At 38.9% G+C, this 18,889-nt stretch overlaps 1 protein-coding gene across 1 annotated transcript in view; it reads right to left on the bottom strand.

The window, feature by feature from the left end:
- Positions 1 to 5,549: 5,549 nt before the first annotated feature.
- Positions 5,550 to 18,889, bottom strand: part of scn1lab (sodium channel, voltage-gated, type I like, alpha b) — a 46,054-nt gene continuing 32,714 nt past the window's right edge. The window contains 10 exon segments of the mRNA XM_088332167.1: positions 5,550 to 6,733; positions 6,817 to 7,087; positions 7,669 to 7,773; positions 7,848 to 7,985; positions 8,074 to 8,127; positions 9,321 to 9,596; positions 11,043 to 11,165; positions 12,411 to 12,584; positions 12,665 to 12,819; positions 15,070 to 15,208. Coding sequence (XP_088188293.1) covers positions 5,550 to 6,733; positions 6,817 to 7,087; positions 7,669 to 7,773; positions 7,848 to 7,985; positions 8,074 to 8,127; positions 9,321 to 9,596; positions 11,043 to 11,165; positions 12,411 to 12,584; positions 12,665 to 12,819; positions 15,070 to 15,208 — 2,619 coding nt within the window.

Genomic DNA, 18,889 nt, shown 5'->3' with positions numbered 1-18,889 from the left:
CTAAGTCAGTTGAGCTGGGGGGTAGGAAAACCAACTCTCAAGGGGGCAGGTAGATTAAAGCAAGAGAAACAGACAAATAAAGACAAAAAAAGAAAGGAAGAAAGAAAGAGAGGAAGAAAGAAAGACAGGAAGAAACAAAGAAATACACAGGGAAAAAAACTCAAGGGGGCAGGCTGGTACATTAAAGAGAAAAAAAGAAACAAACAAATAAAGACATACAAAGAGAAAGAATAAAGAAAGAAAGGAAGAAAGAAAGAAATACACAAAGAAAAACATAAAGAAGGCATAAAGATATAAAGACAAAGAAATACACACAAAAAACATAAAGACGTACACAAAGAATATCATAAAGACATAAATGCATAAAGAAATAAAGAGAGAAATAAGTGAATAAGAGTAAGAAAAAGAGAGAAAAGAAAAAAGGAAAAAGAAAGAGAGCGAGAGACGGAAATAGATAGCGAGAGAGCATTGGAATGAAAGTGAGGAAGGGGAAAGTAAAGGGGGGAAGGAAGAGAGGAAGAGAAAGAGAAAGACAGAAAGGGACACAACAAGAGAGAGAGAATGAAAAAGAAAATGAGAGATGAGATAAAGACAGATGGAAAAGACAGAAAGAAATAGAACAAGAAAGAAAGAGATGGAGTGAAAAGGCAGAGAGAGAGAAAACCAAAGAGAAAGAAAGAGAAGAAATATTAGGAGAGAAAAAGGGATAAAGAGAGAAAGAACAGACAAACAAGAATGTATAAAGAGACAGAGAGGGACAGATAGAGAGAAACAAAGAGAGAAAAAGAGAAGAGAAAGAGGGAGATAGAAAGACAAAAAGAGAGAGAAAGAAAGACAACGAGAGGAAAAGAAGGACAGCTCCACTTGCGTTGTGAGTGGTGCCTTTCTTTGGCCACATCCAGTGGGCATATGTCTAACTGCAAGTCATTTTTCTCTTGTGCTTCTAACTCGTTGTCTCGCAAGCCGGATTAGAACCTTTAGGCACCACTTGTGTGAAATGTAAAATGTTTTAAAAGTAAAAGTTTTACGTGTTCCACGTGCTTTATATTTTGGGTCATTTAAAATTGTGTATGCCTTATCACAATTTTTAAAAAAGACTAAAAAATTGAAGAGTTGGATAACGCTTCACACAGAAAAAACACGGCAACCAGATGATGAATGTGCCATATCTGGTCAGATCAGGAGGCTTCTCCCTCTGCTGGTAAACATGGAAACCAGTGCATTACTATCTGTTTCATGTGGGTCGGCAAACACCTACCCCCCAAAAACGGCCTGGAGAGTGATGGGCCTGCAAGCCTGTACTTGCCCAAGGCACACCACAGGAAGTGGTGGTGCCCCTAGAGCTCTGGTTGCTAAGGGATCCGTGAAGTGTGATATATATAAATATGACAAGGTAAAAGTAGTAAACAAGAGAAAAAAATCACACACAAAAAATTAAATAAGCAAACATGACTAATTACAGATTATTTTTGCTATATTTTAAATCGTATCAGTTCTTTTTTTGTGAAAAAGGAAATAACTCAAAACAGAAAGAAAGAAAATAATAAATACACGTTTTTAGGTTAGCCTTGGCAGCAAGACGTCAGCCAATCATATGTCCTCCCTCTCGGTGGGTAAGTATTTTAAAGAAATGCGAGGTTACATGATAGATAATATATCTTTGCTCATTATTTAAATCAACATAGCTTTGTTATTTTTTTTACAATGACTCTTTTACCACTAAATAATACACACTTTACCCTTAAGGTTTATTATCGCTTAACAAGATAGAATTTCAATCGTCAATAATGTGAACAACTGACTGAGAATGGCATGTATGGAAATGGCCTGTTTTGGAAAGCAGTGTGGCCAGTAACAGTTGCTAGGCAACTGGGAGGGATAGGTGACAAGTGATGGTCCTTTTAACTCATCTTAACCTGCCTCCTCTTTCTACTAACCTTGATTTAAAAAAGGGTTCGCGGTCATTTTTATGTTTCATTCCTCCACTTGTATCAAAACAAATCTTATACACGCATACATTAGTGAAACAATGAAAAGAAAAATCATAGCCTAGGGGGAAAACTCCAATGAAAATACATTTAAAGAGAGAATTTTGTAAAAATACGTGTTTTTATTCTTATGGCGTTTAAAGAATAAGATCATGTGTGCAGATAGGATTCACCTCCTGCAAGCATTTCACTAAAACACCACATGAGTAATCCGAGATGGCGAATTAACTCATTCAGTGCTAGATGTTTGTCAAAAAGTAAATGTGGGTGCCAGCCAATTTCACTTTGGTGCTTTTGATGATGGCATTTGTGATAGCTGCAAATTCTAAACAATGCTTTCCACAAACACAAGGGCAAATTGTTTGCAAAATAGCATTTCATTGCAAGAACACTGAATTTGTGCACGCACGATGCATGAACTTAGCGAGAACCTTTCAGCGCCCGAAGTTTCCGTGGTCGCAGGATTTTGGTCACCATGGTACTCTCGTTCCTTTGGACGTGCACATGTCCTTATCAGCCCTGACGAGTTCCTCCGTCATCTTTTTTAGAAGAATAAAGAAAAGCTCTGTCTGTACTTATCCATATATTCACTTTACCACCTACTACTCACATGGGACCGCTTACACGCTTCAATCGCTGGATACAGGAAGCAACACAAGGAAGTGGGGGCCCCCTTGACATGCGGACAAAGATCTGATCAAAGCCAAAAAGTGATTTTCACATTGAAACCATTCCCAGAGGCTTGGTACTTACTGATGAGATTTTTTTTTAACAATACAAAAACTATATTTTACATTTTGGCACTCAGAGACAATGCTTCTGAAAATGTTCGTATACGTTATGGCACTGAATGAGTTAATGGGTTATCATCAAATGCACGACAATTATACAGAGACTTGGTCATTACTAAAAGGTATATATCATTGGTCACTCTCTTTGACCTGTACACAGCTGTCATAGGCCCCAGCTTCAACGACCCTGAACAGAGTAAATATATAAAACGGACAGAAGTATCTCACACTATTATCCTCAGTCATGCTCAGACACACACAAATCCCCCACACTATAAAACCTTTGAGTAAAAAAACAACCCAAAAATGTGCTCTTAATGAAGCCCAACACAAAACGTGGCCTAAGAATGGTTGTATGATTATTTACAAACCATTAACAGTTTTTAACATTCTGTAACTCTCGCATGGCATCTTCAGTGGCGCCTTGCAGTATTGAATAAAACCATTTGAGATGTGAGAGTTTTGAATTACAAGCGAACAAAGTTGACGCGTATTTATGTTTTCTCGGTTTGCGAGTTGTACGATACAACCCAATTGTTTTCTTGTAGAGGCACTAGTGTAGAAATTACATCTCAAACTTGGTGCTTTTAATACGCATATTCATTAATCTCGTTTGGTATGCATTTGTACATAACCTTACTGTCAAACGTGTGAGTACAACCTATTCTCATTTTATTCATTCATACTTATGTTTTTAACCGCAGGTCTTTTTTGGGATCAAAGGTGAGATGCAGAAAAAATGGATGCTTTTCGTCAATTTTTGTTGCTCACTTGTGTCTAGGAAATCTTTTTTCTACAACGGTTTAAAGATATATCCTGTGTGTGTGTGTACGTGAACACACAAAATCAACCCTGGTTTTATTTAAGGGTACGTGATAAACCTCTTGTCCGGAATCTTTACTGGCACCAACTCATCCATGGCTAGCTACATTGATTGAAAACGGACCAATGTGTACCTCATCTCATCTCATTAGCCGTATCGCTGATCCTCATTAGGGTCGCGGGGGGCTGGAGCCCATCCCAGCCATCTCCAGGCAGTGGGCAGGGGACACCCTGAACTGGTTGCCAGCCAATCGCAGGGCACACGGGGACAGACAACTCACTCGCTCATTCACACCTAGGGACAATTTGGACCGGCCAATTCACCTGAAATGCATGTTTTTGGAATGTGGGAGGAAACCGGAGTGCCCGGAGGAAACCCACGCAAGCACGGGGAGAACATACAAACTCCGCACAAGAAGTCTGGAGCTGGATTTGAACCCACGCAGGAGGTTCCCAAGACATGAACTGTGCCGCACATGCGCTAACCACTGCGCCGCCGTGCTGCCTCAATGTGTACCTATCTTATGGTATTTGGCAATACCAAAAAAAGAATCTGGGAGGGGGGAAAGAATGAATTATACACGATTACAAAAGGGAAAAAAAATGCAGTTTTTGTTTCAAATGCATACTTTCAACGGCACTGTGTCATGTACAGTACAGGCCAGGAGAGATTTAGATCGGTATTTTCCAACTTGACGGCATTAGTCTCTAAATATTTAATTAAAAAATGTGTACTATGGCAGCAAAGTATAGCTGCAGGCAAAGTAATTGAATTCAATTATCTGACAGTAAGATAAACATCTGTTAATACACTTTTCAAGTCAGGTATGGGGTGTGGATACAAAGTTTGTCTTTAAAGTGAACTAAGTGCTGGACAACATCCATTCATCCATTATCTGCACCGCTTATCCCTCAGTAGGGTCACAGCGGTGCTGGAGCCCATCCCAGCTATCTTTGGGCAGTGGGCAGGGGACACCCTGAACTGGTTGCCAGCCAGTCGCAGGGCACACAGAGATGGAAAATTCACTCGATCATTCACATCTAGGGACAATTTGGACCGGCCAATCAACCTAACATGCATGTTTTTGGAATCTGGGAGGAAACCCGAGTGCCCAGAGGAAACCCATGCAAGCACGGGGAGAACATGCAAACTCCACACAGGAGGTTCGATTTCATGACCTCAGAACTGTGCTGCACACGCACTAACCACTGAGCCGCCATGCTGCCTGCTGGACAACATGTCATCACTAAAATAAATGCATAGAAACGTGTCTCTTTTCTTATTATTTTATTTTTTTAAGAAAACGTAGGTTGCTGTATTAGGCTTATCCTTTTTTTTCTCTGATTGATCTTCCTTTCAACGGACTCTGACCTTCAGGGGTTATTGTCGAACTAACTATATGTGTTGTGGCTGCATGTACTACTTCAACTTGGAGAGGCTGTTTGTCTTGTTTTAGTTTTTTTTAGCTTGGATAGCTTATTATGTTGAACTCTTGACAGGTACATTTTAAAGTGGCAAAGAGGGGGAGCAGAATTGCTGAGTCTGAGATTTGGTGTACAGCTAGAAAAGAATGGAATGACTTCTCTAAAGTGAGGATTTTACAATTTTTCAGCAATTTGTAATATACAGATAAAAAAAGTTCCATTTTATTCCGGGCTTAAAATCAAAATAAGGGGGAAAAAATGTGGGTGGGAGTAATACAGCATTTTTTTTAATAAATGTGTAATTATAGCAGCAGCACTAACCACAGACTCAGAGCACATTGGAGTGCATCGATCAACAAAACAACTAAACAGAAAATCACCAGTGTTAGCATGAGTCTTTTCAGTCAGGCAGTGTCTTGTGGCTGATTTGGTCCCTTTCGATGTCTTTGAGGATTCACTGTATACACAACATACTTGACATCCTTCCTTAGCAATCAACAAGCACACAACATTACAAAAACATCTACTCCCTTCACTCCTTCAAGTCCTTTTTCCTCTCACAGTTTTCCTTCTCATACTTGTCTTTATCAGACTTGGTCACACTGTTGTAAGAGGGCGGAGAAGCTGTCGATGGCGTCATTTCAGTTTTGTCCGAGGTGGAGTTCTCATTGAACTTGCTGATGACCATTACGTCCTTGTCAGGGTCACGCAAGCCCTCTTTAAGCTTCTCTTTGTAGAGTGCTGACGCTTTTTTCATGGCCGTGCAAAACATGTAGCGGCGGAAGGCCCTCTGGATAATGACGGAGGCCATCTCTTCCTGCTTGCGCCGAAGCGTAGTGGTGATCGGCTCGTACGACACCTTGGACGGATTAGAGGCCATGAAGCGTTCCTCCATCTGCCCGCGCAACACGTCCATTTCGCCACCTTCTCCAAGGACTCGCTTGGTGAAGGCGAACAGGATGTCGAGGCAATGGATGCGCTCGCCACTGACCATTGGCAAGTCCATGGAGATGAGCTGAAGGATGTTGGGCTTGGGCATACGCAACGGCGGGTCCAGGGCGTCCGCAAAGTCCGATAGTTTGCTGTACTCCACGAACTGTGTAGCGTCTGGGTCGAAGCGTTCCCACACCTCGTAAAACATCTCAAAGTCGTCTTCGCTCAGCGGTTCGGCGCTCTCTTCTGTGGCTACGCTGAAGTTCTCGAGTATAACGGCGATGTACATGTTGACCACGATCAGGAAACAGATGATGATGTAGCTGACAAAGAAGAAGATGCCCACTGATGGGTTGCCGCAGTTGCCCTTGTAGTTGTTGCCAGGGTGCTCCATTTGGCTATCACAGTCTGGTTCCCTCTTGTTAAGGATGGGCGCCAGAAGACCATCCCAGCCAGCTGAGGTAGTGATCTGGAACAAGCAGATCATGCTATTCCCGAAGGTCTCAAAGTTGAACAGGTCGTCAATTCCGCTCTCCCGCTTGACGTAAGCAAAGTTGGACATGCCGAAAATGGCGTAGATGAACATGACCAAGAAGAGGAGGAGACCAATATTAAACAGGGCAGGAAGTGACATCATCAGGGCGAACAGGAGTGTTCTGATGCCTTTGGCCCCTTTGATGAGACGGAGAATGCGGCCGATCCTGGCCAGACGGATGACTCGGAATAATGTCGGCGATACAAAGTATTTTTCTATTACTTCTGATAAAAACATACCTGAAAAAGTCAGATACGCAATTAGCACATTTAAATATAACTGAACTAAAAAGAGGACTAAATGTTAATAAGGACATCCTTACCTACAATCGAAAGGATCACCACAACAAAATCAAAAATATTCCAACCTATGGTGAAATAATAGTGACGCAAGGAGATCATCTTTAGTACACACTCTCCAGTGAACAGCACAATGAAGACCAAGTTGATCCAGTAAAGGATCTGATCCATTTCTGGGGTCTGGTCATCAGTCTCAACCATCATGGTCACCATGTTAAGGCAAATTAGGATCATTATGACGATGTCAAAAGCCTGCTTTGTTATGAAGTCAAACACACAGCCTTGAAAAGCATTCTGGGGGTCAAACACAAGACATTGAAACAATAGATTAGATTTATGAAAACCATTACTGTGTAGCACAATAAAGCCGAACTAGCATTTTATTTAAAACTCTTAGTCCTTAAATCATGTACATAATAAGTTCAAACAGGATCTTTTTTTGTTAAAGTCAAGTCAAGTCAAGTCATTTTTATTTGTATAGCCCTTAATCACAATTAGTCTCTAAGGGCTTAAAGGTGTATGAATGTTTTACATTTATATACAATTTTTATCATCGATTTTTGTAAACTACATCTAAATATATTTCTATAAATATAATTAAAAGTGAAACAAATCAAATTTATATAGTTCATTATTCTGTGAATGCAATAAGGAAACATCAATCAGACATTATTCATATTCGTCATTATTGGCAAGTCAAATGCTAGCGACAATTGGACTACTTAAAAATTTCTAAATACACTTTCAAATGATTTTCTCGTTCCCCATACATGGTCAGGACCAACTTTAGCCCTTAGGATAGAAAACATATAAATACAATTGGGCAATCCCCAAATATTCTTCAGTGTAAAGGACAAGGTTTAAAGAAAACATACCGCTGGTCGAGGAATTGGTTTTTGTGGTTTCTTAGAGCCCAACTTCTTCATTGCATTGTAATATTTCTTCTGTTCTTCTGTCATGAAAATATCTTGCCCTCCAAAGTATAGAAACACAACAACAGATGGTTACAACCTCATTAAAGTCCAGACAGAAATCCACCAAAAAGACTACTTATCTTTTTCTTTTGCTGGTTGAAGTTGTCGATGATAACACCAATGAACAGATTGAGTGTAAAAAAGGAACCAAAGATAATGAAGATGACAAAGTAAAGGTACATATACAAGTTGACTTCATATTTAGGTTGCTCCTCCAGCTAAAGAGATGCAGATGGAATAGAAAAAAGTCAAATTGTATGATAAATTCCCTGTGCATGATTTATTTCACATTTGGCATAAACTCACATCACGAGAATCCACAGCTGCATACATAATGTCCATCCAGCCCTTAAATGTTGCCTGATAAAAAATAAAGAGTCAAAGTCAAGACAGGTCTGTGTGACCATCCTTATGCACCCCCCAAATGACAAGAACATTGGGTAGGCTGCAAGATCATTAAAAAAGTCCATAGTATAGTTTTGCCCAATCAAATGTTTAAGAGTTGCCAGTTGTGTCCAATTACATTATTCTATTAACCAAACACCAAGCTCTTTCTATTAATTAGGAAAAACTTTTGAGATGCTAATGCCAATAACAGCAGTATAACCTTGGGTGAAAAGCTTTTTTGAACCCAAAACACATTGAAAACTGACATGTTTTATTCTTTGCTGTGTGGTTTTAAGTTGTAATATCACCATTCACCACTAGATTACAAAAAAACAGTAGTTTTGCTTGCACCCTAATGTTAGAAAGTCTGTACAGTATTTATTGTATGTTGAATCACAGGTTACAAAGAGGGCAAAATTCTAGCATTTTGTTTCTCTTTAACCATCGGCAGATTTTTCAAACCTTGAATAGTCTTTTTTTCCCCCACAAGAACTTTTCAGATATTTTAAATCATTTGAATGATTTTTTTGAAGGCTCAGTCTAAACAAAGGGTCCTCAACCTTTTTAAAGCCGAGAGCTAGTTTTTTTTTTACTGATAAGCGCCAAAAGCTAACATGTTATCACTATGTTATTATTTGAATTTCATTTTCATAGTTTAATAGGCTCAGTCAACCACGAAACATCATTCCAGTTGGAAATCGAATTTCCTAGAAAATCACAGTAACCAATGATATATTTTCAGATCCAGTCCCCAGGCTACTCAGAAGAGTCTGTTATAAACAGTACAGATCAAATGGCTAAGGGGAAAATAGCCCTCGACCCGCTTTTTTTTAAGGGTAAAATACATTTAGTCCAAAAAACGTAATTTATCAATTTAAGTGATTTAGTGAGAAGCTTTAATACTGAGTAAAGGACAGGCACAAAAAGTGAGTTGCAGCAAAAGGAGAAGGACGGTGATGACGTGGTCATTTTAGTTGTAAGTCCACAACTAGGAAACATAGTTTTAGAAAATGGCACCTGTTGTTTAAAGAAATACAAATAAAAATTCAAACGTTTCTCCGCTGACTAACATTTATCATGTAATCTCATTTACATTTGTCTGGAAGACCCTGGTCTCACATTAGCGGTCATTTGCAGGAAAGTAACACATGCGTGAAACATCTCACCACTTGCAACAATGCCAAGTAGCCAGCACCGACATTGTCAAAATTGATTTTGACATTCTTCCACCGAGCGCTTTTGTTGACTAGGTTCAAGCAATCGGACTTGTTGTTGACCACATCAATGGGGAAGACCTTGTCGTCAGTTGTGTTGACGCAGTAATAGTACTTTCCTGCGAACAGGTTGACCCCCATGATGCTGAAGATGAGCCAAAAGATGAGGCAGACCAGCAGCACATTCATGATGGAGGGGATGGCCCCCAGGAGTGCGTTCACCACAACCTGGAGAGGTTCAAAGTACAGACAAAATCAGGACTTTTTTGTAGCCTATGTGGAGGGGCTTGGCTAACCCAGAAAAAGGTTGCTTGATTCTGGATAATTGGCCACTACAATTGTCTAATCACTTGGCTGTTTTACATTACTGTATACTGTGCTGTACATACGCAGGGTACATTTGTTGAGTGGTGTCTGCATTAAGAAGATTTTTATTATCAGACAGTTAGGAGGGTAAAGGCTGATTAAGTAAAGTTTACAATTTATAGGGTTAAAAGCAAAACAGAAAAAAACCTTAGAGGCAGGATGAGGTCACAACATTTTGTCTGACTGTAAATGAAAAAGGACACACAACAAAGAAAAAGATTACAGGTCACATCAACAAGGCACCAGACAAGCAGCGTCAAACGGCAATGTCTGCGATCCATCAACACAATGTGAAAAGAAACATGCAGATAGAAAATGCACATAATAGCATTGGAAGGACACATGCAATCATATATTAATTATTTGAAATTACAACCAATGTAGCCATTACTCTAAAACAGGGGTCCCCAAACCTTTTCTTGTGAGGGACATTTTACTTAAATTTGTCTGATGAGAGGCTAGGGTCAGTTTGTGTCAGAAAAAGTGTGAGAATTTCAGGAGTGCCTGTAAGAATATAATATTTTCCAGAAAGCCACAATCAAATAACCCCTACAGATTCTTCACGGAACAAAAGTCAGAAAATAAATATTTATGATACATTGAAAAAACAAATCAAAATCTGTGGGTTCTTCACACAAAAACGTTCTGAAACATTTCTGTTTTGCTCTATGCAGCCTTAACAGGTCCAATAACAGCTTAGATGTTAGAGCACTGCGGTGCAAGTGGTAAAGATGGCTTGCAATAAGGCACTCGATTTTATCTCATTATCACACGATTTCTAGTCACAGTATCAGGGACGAACGATAACAATCCATTCGTATTGTCATAGTAACATGTGAAACGCACATAAAATTAATGTCCGTCTCCTGTTGTGACTAAAGTCAGTGTAATGAGATCAAACCCAATTCCTTTTCATATTTCATACATGACACTGGTAGTCCAGTGGTAAGCCTCCGGCAGTCTCACTGCCATGACTCGGGTTCGAGGGTTTGAATTTTGTTACAACCAAAAACGTACTACCAGACTTTGAGTGCTTTGATCCATCTGTCTATCTATTGTTATATATACCAAAGTCATATCCTCCTAGTGGAAGCGGTGGTTTGAGTGCTTTTATAGGTTAAAATAATTTGCATATAAAAGCTCTCTGGTATTGTTCAGGGGGCCGGAACAAATGTGGAGTTGGGCCATAGTTTGGGAGCCACTGCTTTAAAGTAAACACATTTTCCTAACATGTCTAATAGAGAACTTCAGACATGCAGGAACATTCCTTGTTTTTAATAGCTCGACGTGAAAGGGAGTCATACTTACCCTCATGCCCTCAAACCGTGACAGCGCTCGGAGTGGCCGAAGGGCTCGCAGTGTCCGGAGGGATTTGATGGCAGTGAGCTCTGAGTAGCCCAAAGCATTGGCCACAAGGCTGATGAGGGACACCTGAAAGCATGTTGACAGGGGCCAAAATCAACATTTTGGGAATTCCTTTGGGTACTCATTAGAGTGAAGGGCTACCAATTGCAGTAGGCCCTTAGATTATGGTCCGCCTAGCCTACAATGTTATATGATGTTGAATTCGATAGGGCAGCAACAACAAATTATTTTTCATGCCTAAAAAACTTCTAATTTTTAAACTTAGCAGTGTTTCCGTGTATGACTGTGTGAGTTACATGCATCACACTTCTCTAAGATGCCTGCCAGCTATTAGCCAACGTAATATTTTGGTTTGCATCACAGTATGTTGGCTGAACACCCTCCCACAATACTCCAATTCTCTCTGCTTGTTCACTTCATCAACAAACTGATTTTAGCTATGGGTCCCAAGACTTGCAGTGATTTTAAAGAGAAAAGCAAGTAAATTATAACAAAACAAAGCTTGTGATAATCAAGAAATATAAAGGAAAGAAATATTTCCATAACTATTCTATGATTGTACCACTTATTAAGACTAAGGAGGTGATTAATGCAAAGGCATCTCCAAAGGGCATGACAATCCTTGCAAACAGAACTCTTAAAATTAGTTTTAATTTACTCAGCCATCATCCCGCCTGCAACCACCTACAATGAATTGTGCCAGCTCCCAAGTTACATCGAAGGTAGATACAATTCAATTGATACTTTAACATTCTATCCCCTTCCATATAACAATTTTACCTTATGATCCCCAACAAAGAACAGATAGATGTCGTTGCCTGGGGGTTTAATGTACATATTGTACGCAGTATTGATGATTATGTCAAGCCACTGATCAGGTGATGATAATGATTCCTTAAAATAATTAAAAACTTATACAAAAACATTATAAAAAAGTATTAATTTGCTGGGCAAAATCCTAAAACTGGCCCAATTTTATGTTCTTGCAAGGGGCTCTGCTCCACTCTGTTTCTTCGCATAATTGTATCAAAAAAATGTTGTTATATTTTGTTTTCTCTGCACACTCAAACTATGCTTTTGATATAAATAGCACCCTCTATCATGATGAAAATCTACTTTACCTTCATTTTCAAATGTTTGCTTTTACAACATTCCTAGACAATCACAATGTTGCATGAATGGTGAACTATCTTTAAAAATTCTGGTGGGCTACTTAGATGTTAATATCATCAATCATTTAAATTTTAGACATGTTGTGGTAAAATCTGTGTAAGCAAACATCAAAACTACACTTTATCAGGTTTTACATACGTCAACAATGAGGAAGTCAAGCCAACACCAGGCGTTGGTGAAGTACTTTACAAAGCCATAGGCCACCCACTTCAACAGCATCTCCAGAATGAAGACGTAAGTGAAAACCTTGTCTGAATATTCCAGCATCGTTTTAATGGTCCTCCTCTGTTCGATGTAAACGTCCTCAAAAGCCTGAGTAAAATAAAAAGAGCACGTAAAAATAAAAACTTAAAGAATGAGACATAAATTAGGCCACATTGAGTGAAACTCACCAGCGCGCCACTGCTGAGGAGGATCATAAAAATGATAAAAGACTCAAACCAGTTGTGCTCCACTATAATAAAACAGGTTTTCCTAAGAGTCCACCAACTCTTAAACACGGATGCTTCCTCGTTGACCTGGCAACACTGGAATCTGCTCACACATCCTAAAGCCGTAGAGAAGAATACAAATAAGGATTAGTAAACAAGTATTCCAGTATCAGCACCAAAGACGAATGTTAACGATAAATTCGTAACTAGATGATACTATTCTGCTGCAAATGCCTATGTTATGTTACACCCAACAACAGCATAAATCACACCTTTGTGAACTCTCAATATCTGTAAAAAGATCTCTTGGATATTTGCACAATGTAGTATGAAAGTCTGAGGCCTAGTAGCATTTGATGGGATTTTCTTGAAAAGTGTTTAACAGCAACCCTGCCGAATTTTAAATATATTTAAAATTCACACCTTGCTACTTATGCACAGCTTAATATATTGTCCAAATATTGTAAGTTTTACATTAATGTTACATATTTGCCTCTATAAGGTGTGCTTACACAAAGGTCATAGGTTTGGTCTTGGCATTGGTGGGGACATAGTACATCTTTTCACGTGATCACATAATATTGGTGGGGATAAGACAATGGTTGTGTGATATTGGTGGAGACACGTCCCCTCCGTCTATGACAACTAATCCTTTGGCTTAAATTGAAAAGGGAAATTTGTAGTCTATATTCTAGAGTTTCACTGCTCAAGTACAGGTAAATATCTTATAATTTTATGAAGTGAACATGCTCATGCAACTAAAGTCATGACACCTTGCATCTAATTTTTGCATACAGCTCAAACTTAGTTCAAATAAACCATACGAAATCATTAGAGTAACTACTTTATCTCAACTAATTGCTAAATTTAAGTTAGTCAGGACTTAAGTGCCCGCTTTTGTTATATTTAGGTGTGAAAGAGAGAGGACAAACAGGCAATGATTCATCTGTTGATTGCATTCCATAAACAAGCTACTGTAACTTTCTGGATTACATAATACAAAGTAAATTATAAAGAAATACATAGAGTAAAATAAAAATATACAAGCAAAACAGCAAAAAACACATTTTGAATATAGCTTCCTAGCATTACTTGTTTAAAAGGTGTTGTGTGGAATTTTAAACTTACTTTAAACAAACTCTTCTTTTTTGAATCTTTTTGGGGGTTTAGGTTGGCGTTTGGACTTACTTTGAACCAGGCCTCTTCTTACTTTTATCACTTTTATGCTACATTAAAAAAACCTGCAATAACAATGTCACTATACAAAACAGCTCAAGTTTCTTATGGTGATTGTTTGTGCACAGCATTTATTAGATTTTTCCACAGATGCACTATTGGATTGTGGTCTGGACTTTGGCTTGGCCCTTCTAACACCTTTAAATTGTTAGTTTTAGACCATTCCATTTTACATTATGTTTCATGTTTAGGGTTGTTGTCCTGAGTGAACCTAAGCCACATTCTCAGGTCTTTTGCAGACTCCAACAGAGTTTCTGTCAGAATCGCCCTGTATTTAGCTCAGTTCATCTTCCCTTCAACTCTCAGTCGCTGTTGGAGTAAAGCAACCTCAGAGCCTGATGCTGCTACCAACATTTCTGAAAGTGGGGATCGTGTTTTCGGGGTGATGTGCAGTGTCACTAACGCTAAACGTAACGCTTTGCTTTTGCCCGAAAAGTTCGATTTTTGTCTCATCTGACCAGAGCACATTGTGCCTCATGTTATTTGTGTCTCCCATGAGGTTTCGTGCAAACGCCAAACAGGCATTTTTATGGTATTCTTTCAGAAAGAGCTTTCTTCTTGCCACTCTTCTGAAAAAGGACAGATTTAGGCTGAGTACAACTAATAGTAATCTTATGCACAAATTATTGATGTATGCCAGCAGATCATGCAATGTGATCATGGGCCTCTTGGCTGCTTTTCTGAGTAGTTTTTTTTTTTGACCTAATGTTTAGAGGGACGTACAGTTCTTGATATGGTTGCAGGGGTTTTATGCTCACTCCATTTTGACGGTATCGCTCGCACAGTGCCCTGGGAGATGTGTAATTGTTGTCTTGAATACCATTCCTGCCTGAACTCTTCCACTTTAGAAATATATCTCGGATCTGCCTGGTTCATCTACAGTCTGTTAACCAGTATCTCCTTTCACAGACCAAAGAGCAGGTGCATTTAAACTGAAACTTAATACCACAGATTTGCACTCTTTTGCAAGGCAGTGTATTTGCACATTAGAAATTATACCACAGTAATCTAACATGGTAGGATCAATCAATAAAAAAAAGGAACCCATCCTCTTTTTTTTCCAAGTTAATGAGCATCCCATCTCTCTGTCCCACTTCCTTGATCTAACACACATGTAGCCGCCATCTCACCCTCAGTAAAGCAGGCCTCAGGGTCCAACGACTCCTCTGGTTCCAGTTCCACCGAATCAGTCCCCTCTCCCGGTGGCCGGATATCAACAGTGCTCCCTTCAGAAGAGCTAAGACGTTTGGGCTCTGTGTCGAGTTTCTCCTTGAGAAAGGAAAGATGCACATAATTACTACAGAACCATAGGGACTCGAGTGTTTTTAGTGTCAATCTTTCCTCAAACTAGGCACTGTCATGACAAATTTCGACTCTCTGAACGGCCTCCGCATTGTGATCCCATGCAACAGTGATCAAATGTACCTACAGGCTTTTAATATGACATCAAATCATATCATATATAACAATACATGACATGGGGGAGGTAATGCAACTGTGGGTACGTTTGATGTGTCCTCAGTTTGAGGAAGAGTGCATGCAGTATTCCAGTGCATCATCAATCCAAGCCTGAAATTGTACCAAGCAAAACATATGCGGTATTTTCACGTCGACTGAGAAATTAACAACCCAGGTCCATTTTTATTCAGTTTATTGCTTTATTATCTTGTCCCACCTAAATTTCTCTCTGCACTGCAATATAAGCCCAAAAAGGTACAATCCACAAACCGAAGGTTCTGATCACCAGTTTTCCTCAGTGACATGAAAATACATTATTTCCATTCCTTGAGAGCAGTGTTTAAGATTTTTTCTGTTGTGTTGAAGTCGGTAGATGACCACATTAGCTTACCAGCAAAAACCAGAACTGTGCACTGTTTAAAAGACAGCATGTGGTCTGGTGTTGACAACATGGCTTGAAGTATATAAATAGCGTGTAGAGAATGTGAGATGTGTCAGTCAGGCTCGTCGTCTTGTAGTTTTTGATAAGGGAAAGCCTTGTATTGCATGCATGAGACTTACATTTGGCATGTGACATTTTTAAACATGACATCCTACACAGTGCAGCAGCCCTGATTGCATTGGGGCCCAGCTAATAGGACATGGGAATGATGGAAGCATGCTCCGCGTGTGTGCATCCACTTCGGAAATAATACCGCTTTACTCGTCCTTGGTACTTGTTTGGCCTTGATGGGTTATGGATTTTACGAGGCAATGCCTGAATGTCTTTTTAGCTCCAACTGGTTCCCTTGGCATGCTACGCTGCGCTTTGTACCTCTGTGGCACGACAACCATATTCAAAAATGTGTGTGTAAGAAGATTATTGATTAATGGGCTGCTCTGAATTATTTTGGACTCCAAGACATGTATATGTTGCAATTTATAGAAACACAAGACCCAATGTCATTGGCAACAGTATTATCATTTTTTTTTATATATTATAATATATTTATATTTTATAATCATATAATATGACAGGAATACTCTCCTTCTTTCAGGCTATCAATGAGTGTTCAAAAGGAATGCACAGCTCAATTCATGACCCTAAATTATGACCCAGAAATGTAAAAATAAATACATACATTCCCTGAACTGCCACCCTTAAAAGGTTGGCAGGCAAGCTCGAGAGTACCTTAGCATTCCTTGGAAACTGTGTGGCTATTTTATCAAAAATATACTTTATTCCTGACAGCATACACATACATTACCTTAAATAACTGGACAGAGAATAGAAATGTTGTAAAATTAAATTTCCTTTAAACCCCTAATATCAAGAATCAACCAATTTCTGCAATTAATTTTGTTGAAGGGAATTTAGACTGGCCCACTTTGTTCATATTTTAAATGACAATTTTAATGATTTTTTAGTCACTCTGAAAAAGCTTACTCTTTTTATTCTATTTTATTTTATAATGTGGTTAATTAATAGTTGATAAAGACAAATCAAAATTAAGGAAGTGGAAATGGATATGAGAGCATAGATGACCCCCATGCTAAATAGTACTGATAACAGTTAAGGTTCAGCTCTGCAAGTCTTGGCCATTATTTTTTAGGCTGTATTTTAAACCTCCCAACCTCAGTTTTTGAATGTTCCATTTTGTCACCTTTTTTGACAGAAGTAGTCCAGTCAGCACTGTAGTGAGTATTTTAATATCCTACATTACAGTGTACACATACTGTTTATTTGTCAAGCCAACTTTTAGAGAGTCAGACAAGGTCAAGGTTTTAATGGTCTCAATTAGCCAACATGTATTTTTTGCTGTAGTGTATTTAAAATCATTGATCAGAATTTAACGGCCGCCTGTAATCATATGCCTGAGTTAGAGAAGATCAGCTATGTTTATGACTTCAAGAATAAAACAATTCATGAATTATCAAATCAACACATTTCTAATTTAGGTCTTATATCAGTGCCATATAGAACTAAAGCGATTATTTTTGTTTTTCTGCTCGTTCTGATACTTTCAGTTTTTATTGGTCTGATGCAAACCGGGTCACAGGTCTAAACCATCCAATTGAGGACGTATGGAACAACAGTGTGTACGAGGTGTACTGCTGTATCAAAAAGAGGCGGGAATAAAGCAAAGTGGGTTGTGGGTCGGGCGGAAGGCAGGACCAGGCAAAAAAACAAAAACGGGCAATCCATTGAAAGTATGACGAAAAAAATGCCTGTTCGTAAATGACATTGGCAGTCCTCATGGTTAGTGCTATGGTACAATAAAGTTGTCTTACAGTTCTTCTCTCACTGAAAACCTTGAGAGCCTCTTTGATATAGCTGCAATAACAAATGGGGGAGTTAAACAAAGTAAATCATGCGTACCACAAGCCATCATTTAATCTAGCTCATGTCTGTGTTCAAAACTGTGATACGATTTTCTTTTTGCAGAACAGACGGAAGTATCAAACACAATGTGAAACCATGTATTTTTTAAGTGTCCAAACACCTGCAACAATAAAACAATGGGGTAAATGGTTGGGGACGTCCTCGGGGCTTCAAAGCAAAGACCGTAAAATGTTTTTAATGTAGGTTACAGGAGTGACATAATGCACAATGGCAAGTACACAATTCAACCAGGGCGTCGCATCGGAACCAAGAAGATGGTACTGCTTTGGAAAAGTGTTTCAATAAGTGGCAGCTTTATACTTTGTAGTATAGATCTCTGCCAGCTACATCATACAATTATTACAGGCTTTTCTCTAGACCTTAAAAACTACGACAGTGAAATAAGATCTTGAAAGCAAAGTGTAAACAAGAACTTTTTTCCATTTTTATTTAGTCTTCAATTGGATTTCTTCTAGCTGGCACAGAGAGGAAATTGAGGTCAACCTTCATGCAGTCCTTTGATTCAATAAGCAGCGTCTGTGGCTTTTCACAATGACCTGCCCTTTCTTGCTGGTCTGTTTATAAGAAATTCATCAAAGCAAATCCATGTCATCAGTTGTATGCATGACGTTATAGTTTAACTCCCATTGCTAGAGAGTAAACCACCTACAGTGGTACCTCTAGTTACTTACGATAGTTTCAGGTTAGGAAGTACCTCCATGGTAAAATATCAACTCCATTTGCGAAGATTGCCTCAAGTTCCGTAGTCCATAATACGGTACAGTATGCGCTGCTTTCATTAGATCAGTTTTTCAATAAACGCCAGGCAAAAAGGTAAATTAATATTTTTGTTATGTCCTTTATTCTTTGTTTTCACATTATGTGCCTCCCGTTTTATGTTTATGTTGCGCTAATCTAATTTTAACATGTATAAGTTTCATGCTCTGATGCTCTTCATGATTTATAAAAAAAATATCATACTCTACTTTTGCCGGGTGAGGGACGGATTGTTGCATTCACATAAAAAATGTGTCTCCACTTACAAAGTTTACAGGTTACGAAGCTACACCCACAACAAATTAAGTTTGTTAGTAGCAGTACCACTATAGTCTGCAATCTAACTACTGCTA

Source organism: Urocampus carinirostris, chromosome 3 (assembly GCF_059441175.1).
Source record: "Urocampus carinirostris isolate Australia breed hairy pipefish chromosome 3, RoL_Ucar_1.0, whole genome shotgun sequence".
NCBI classification, from domain to species: domain Eukaryota; kingdom Metazoa; phylum Chordata; class Actinopteri; order Syngnathiformes; family Syngnathidae; genus Urocampus; species Urocampus carinirostris.
This window is presented reverse-complemented; position numbering and strand designations above follow the sequence as displayed.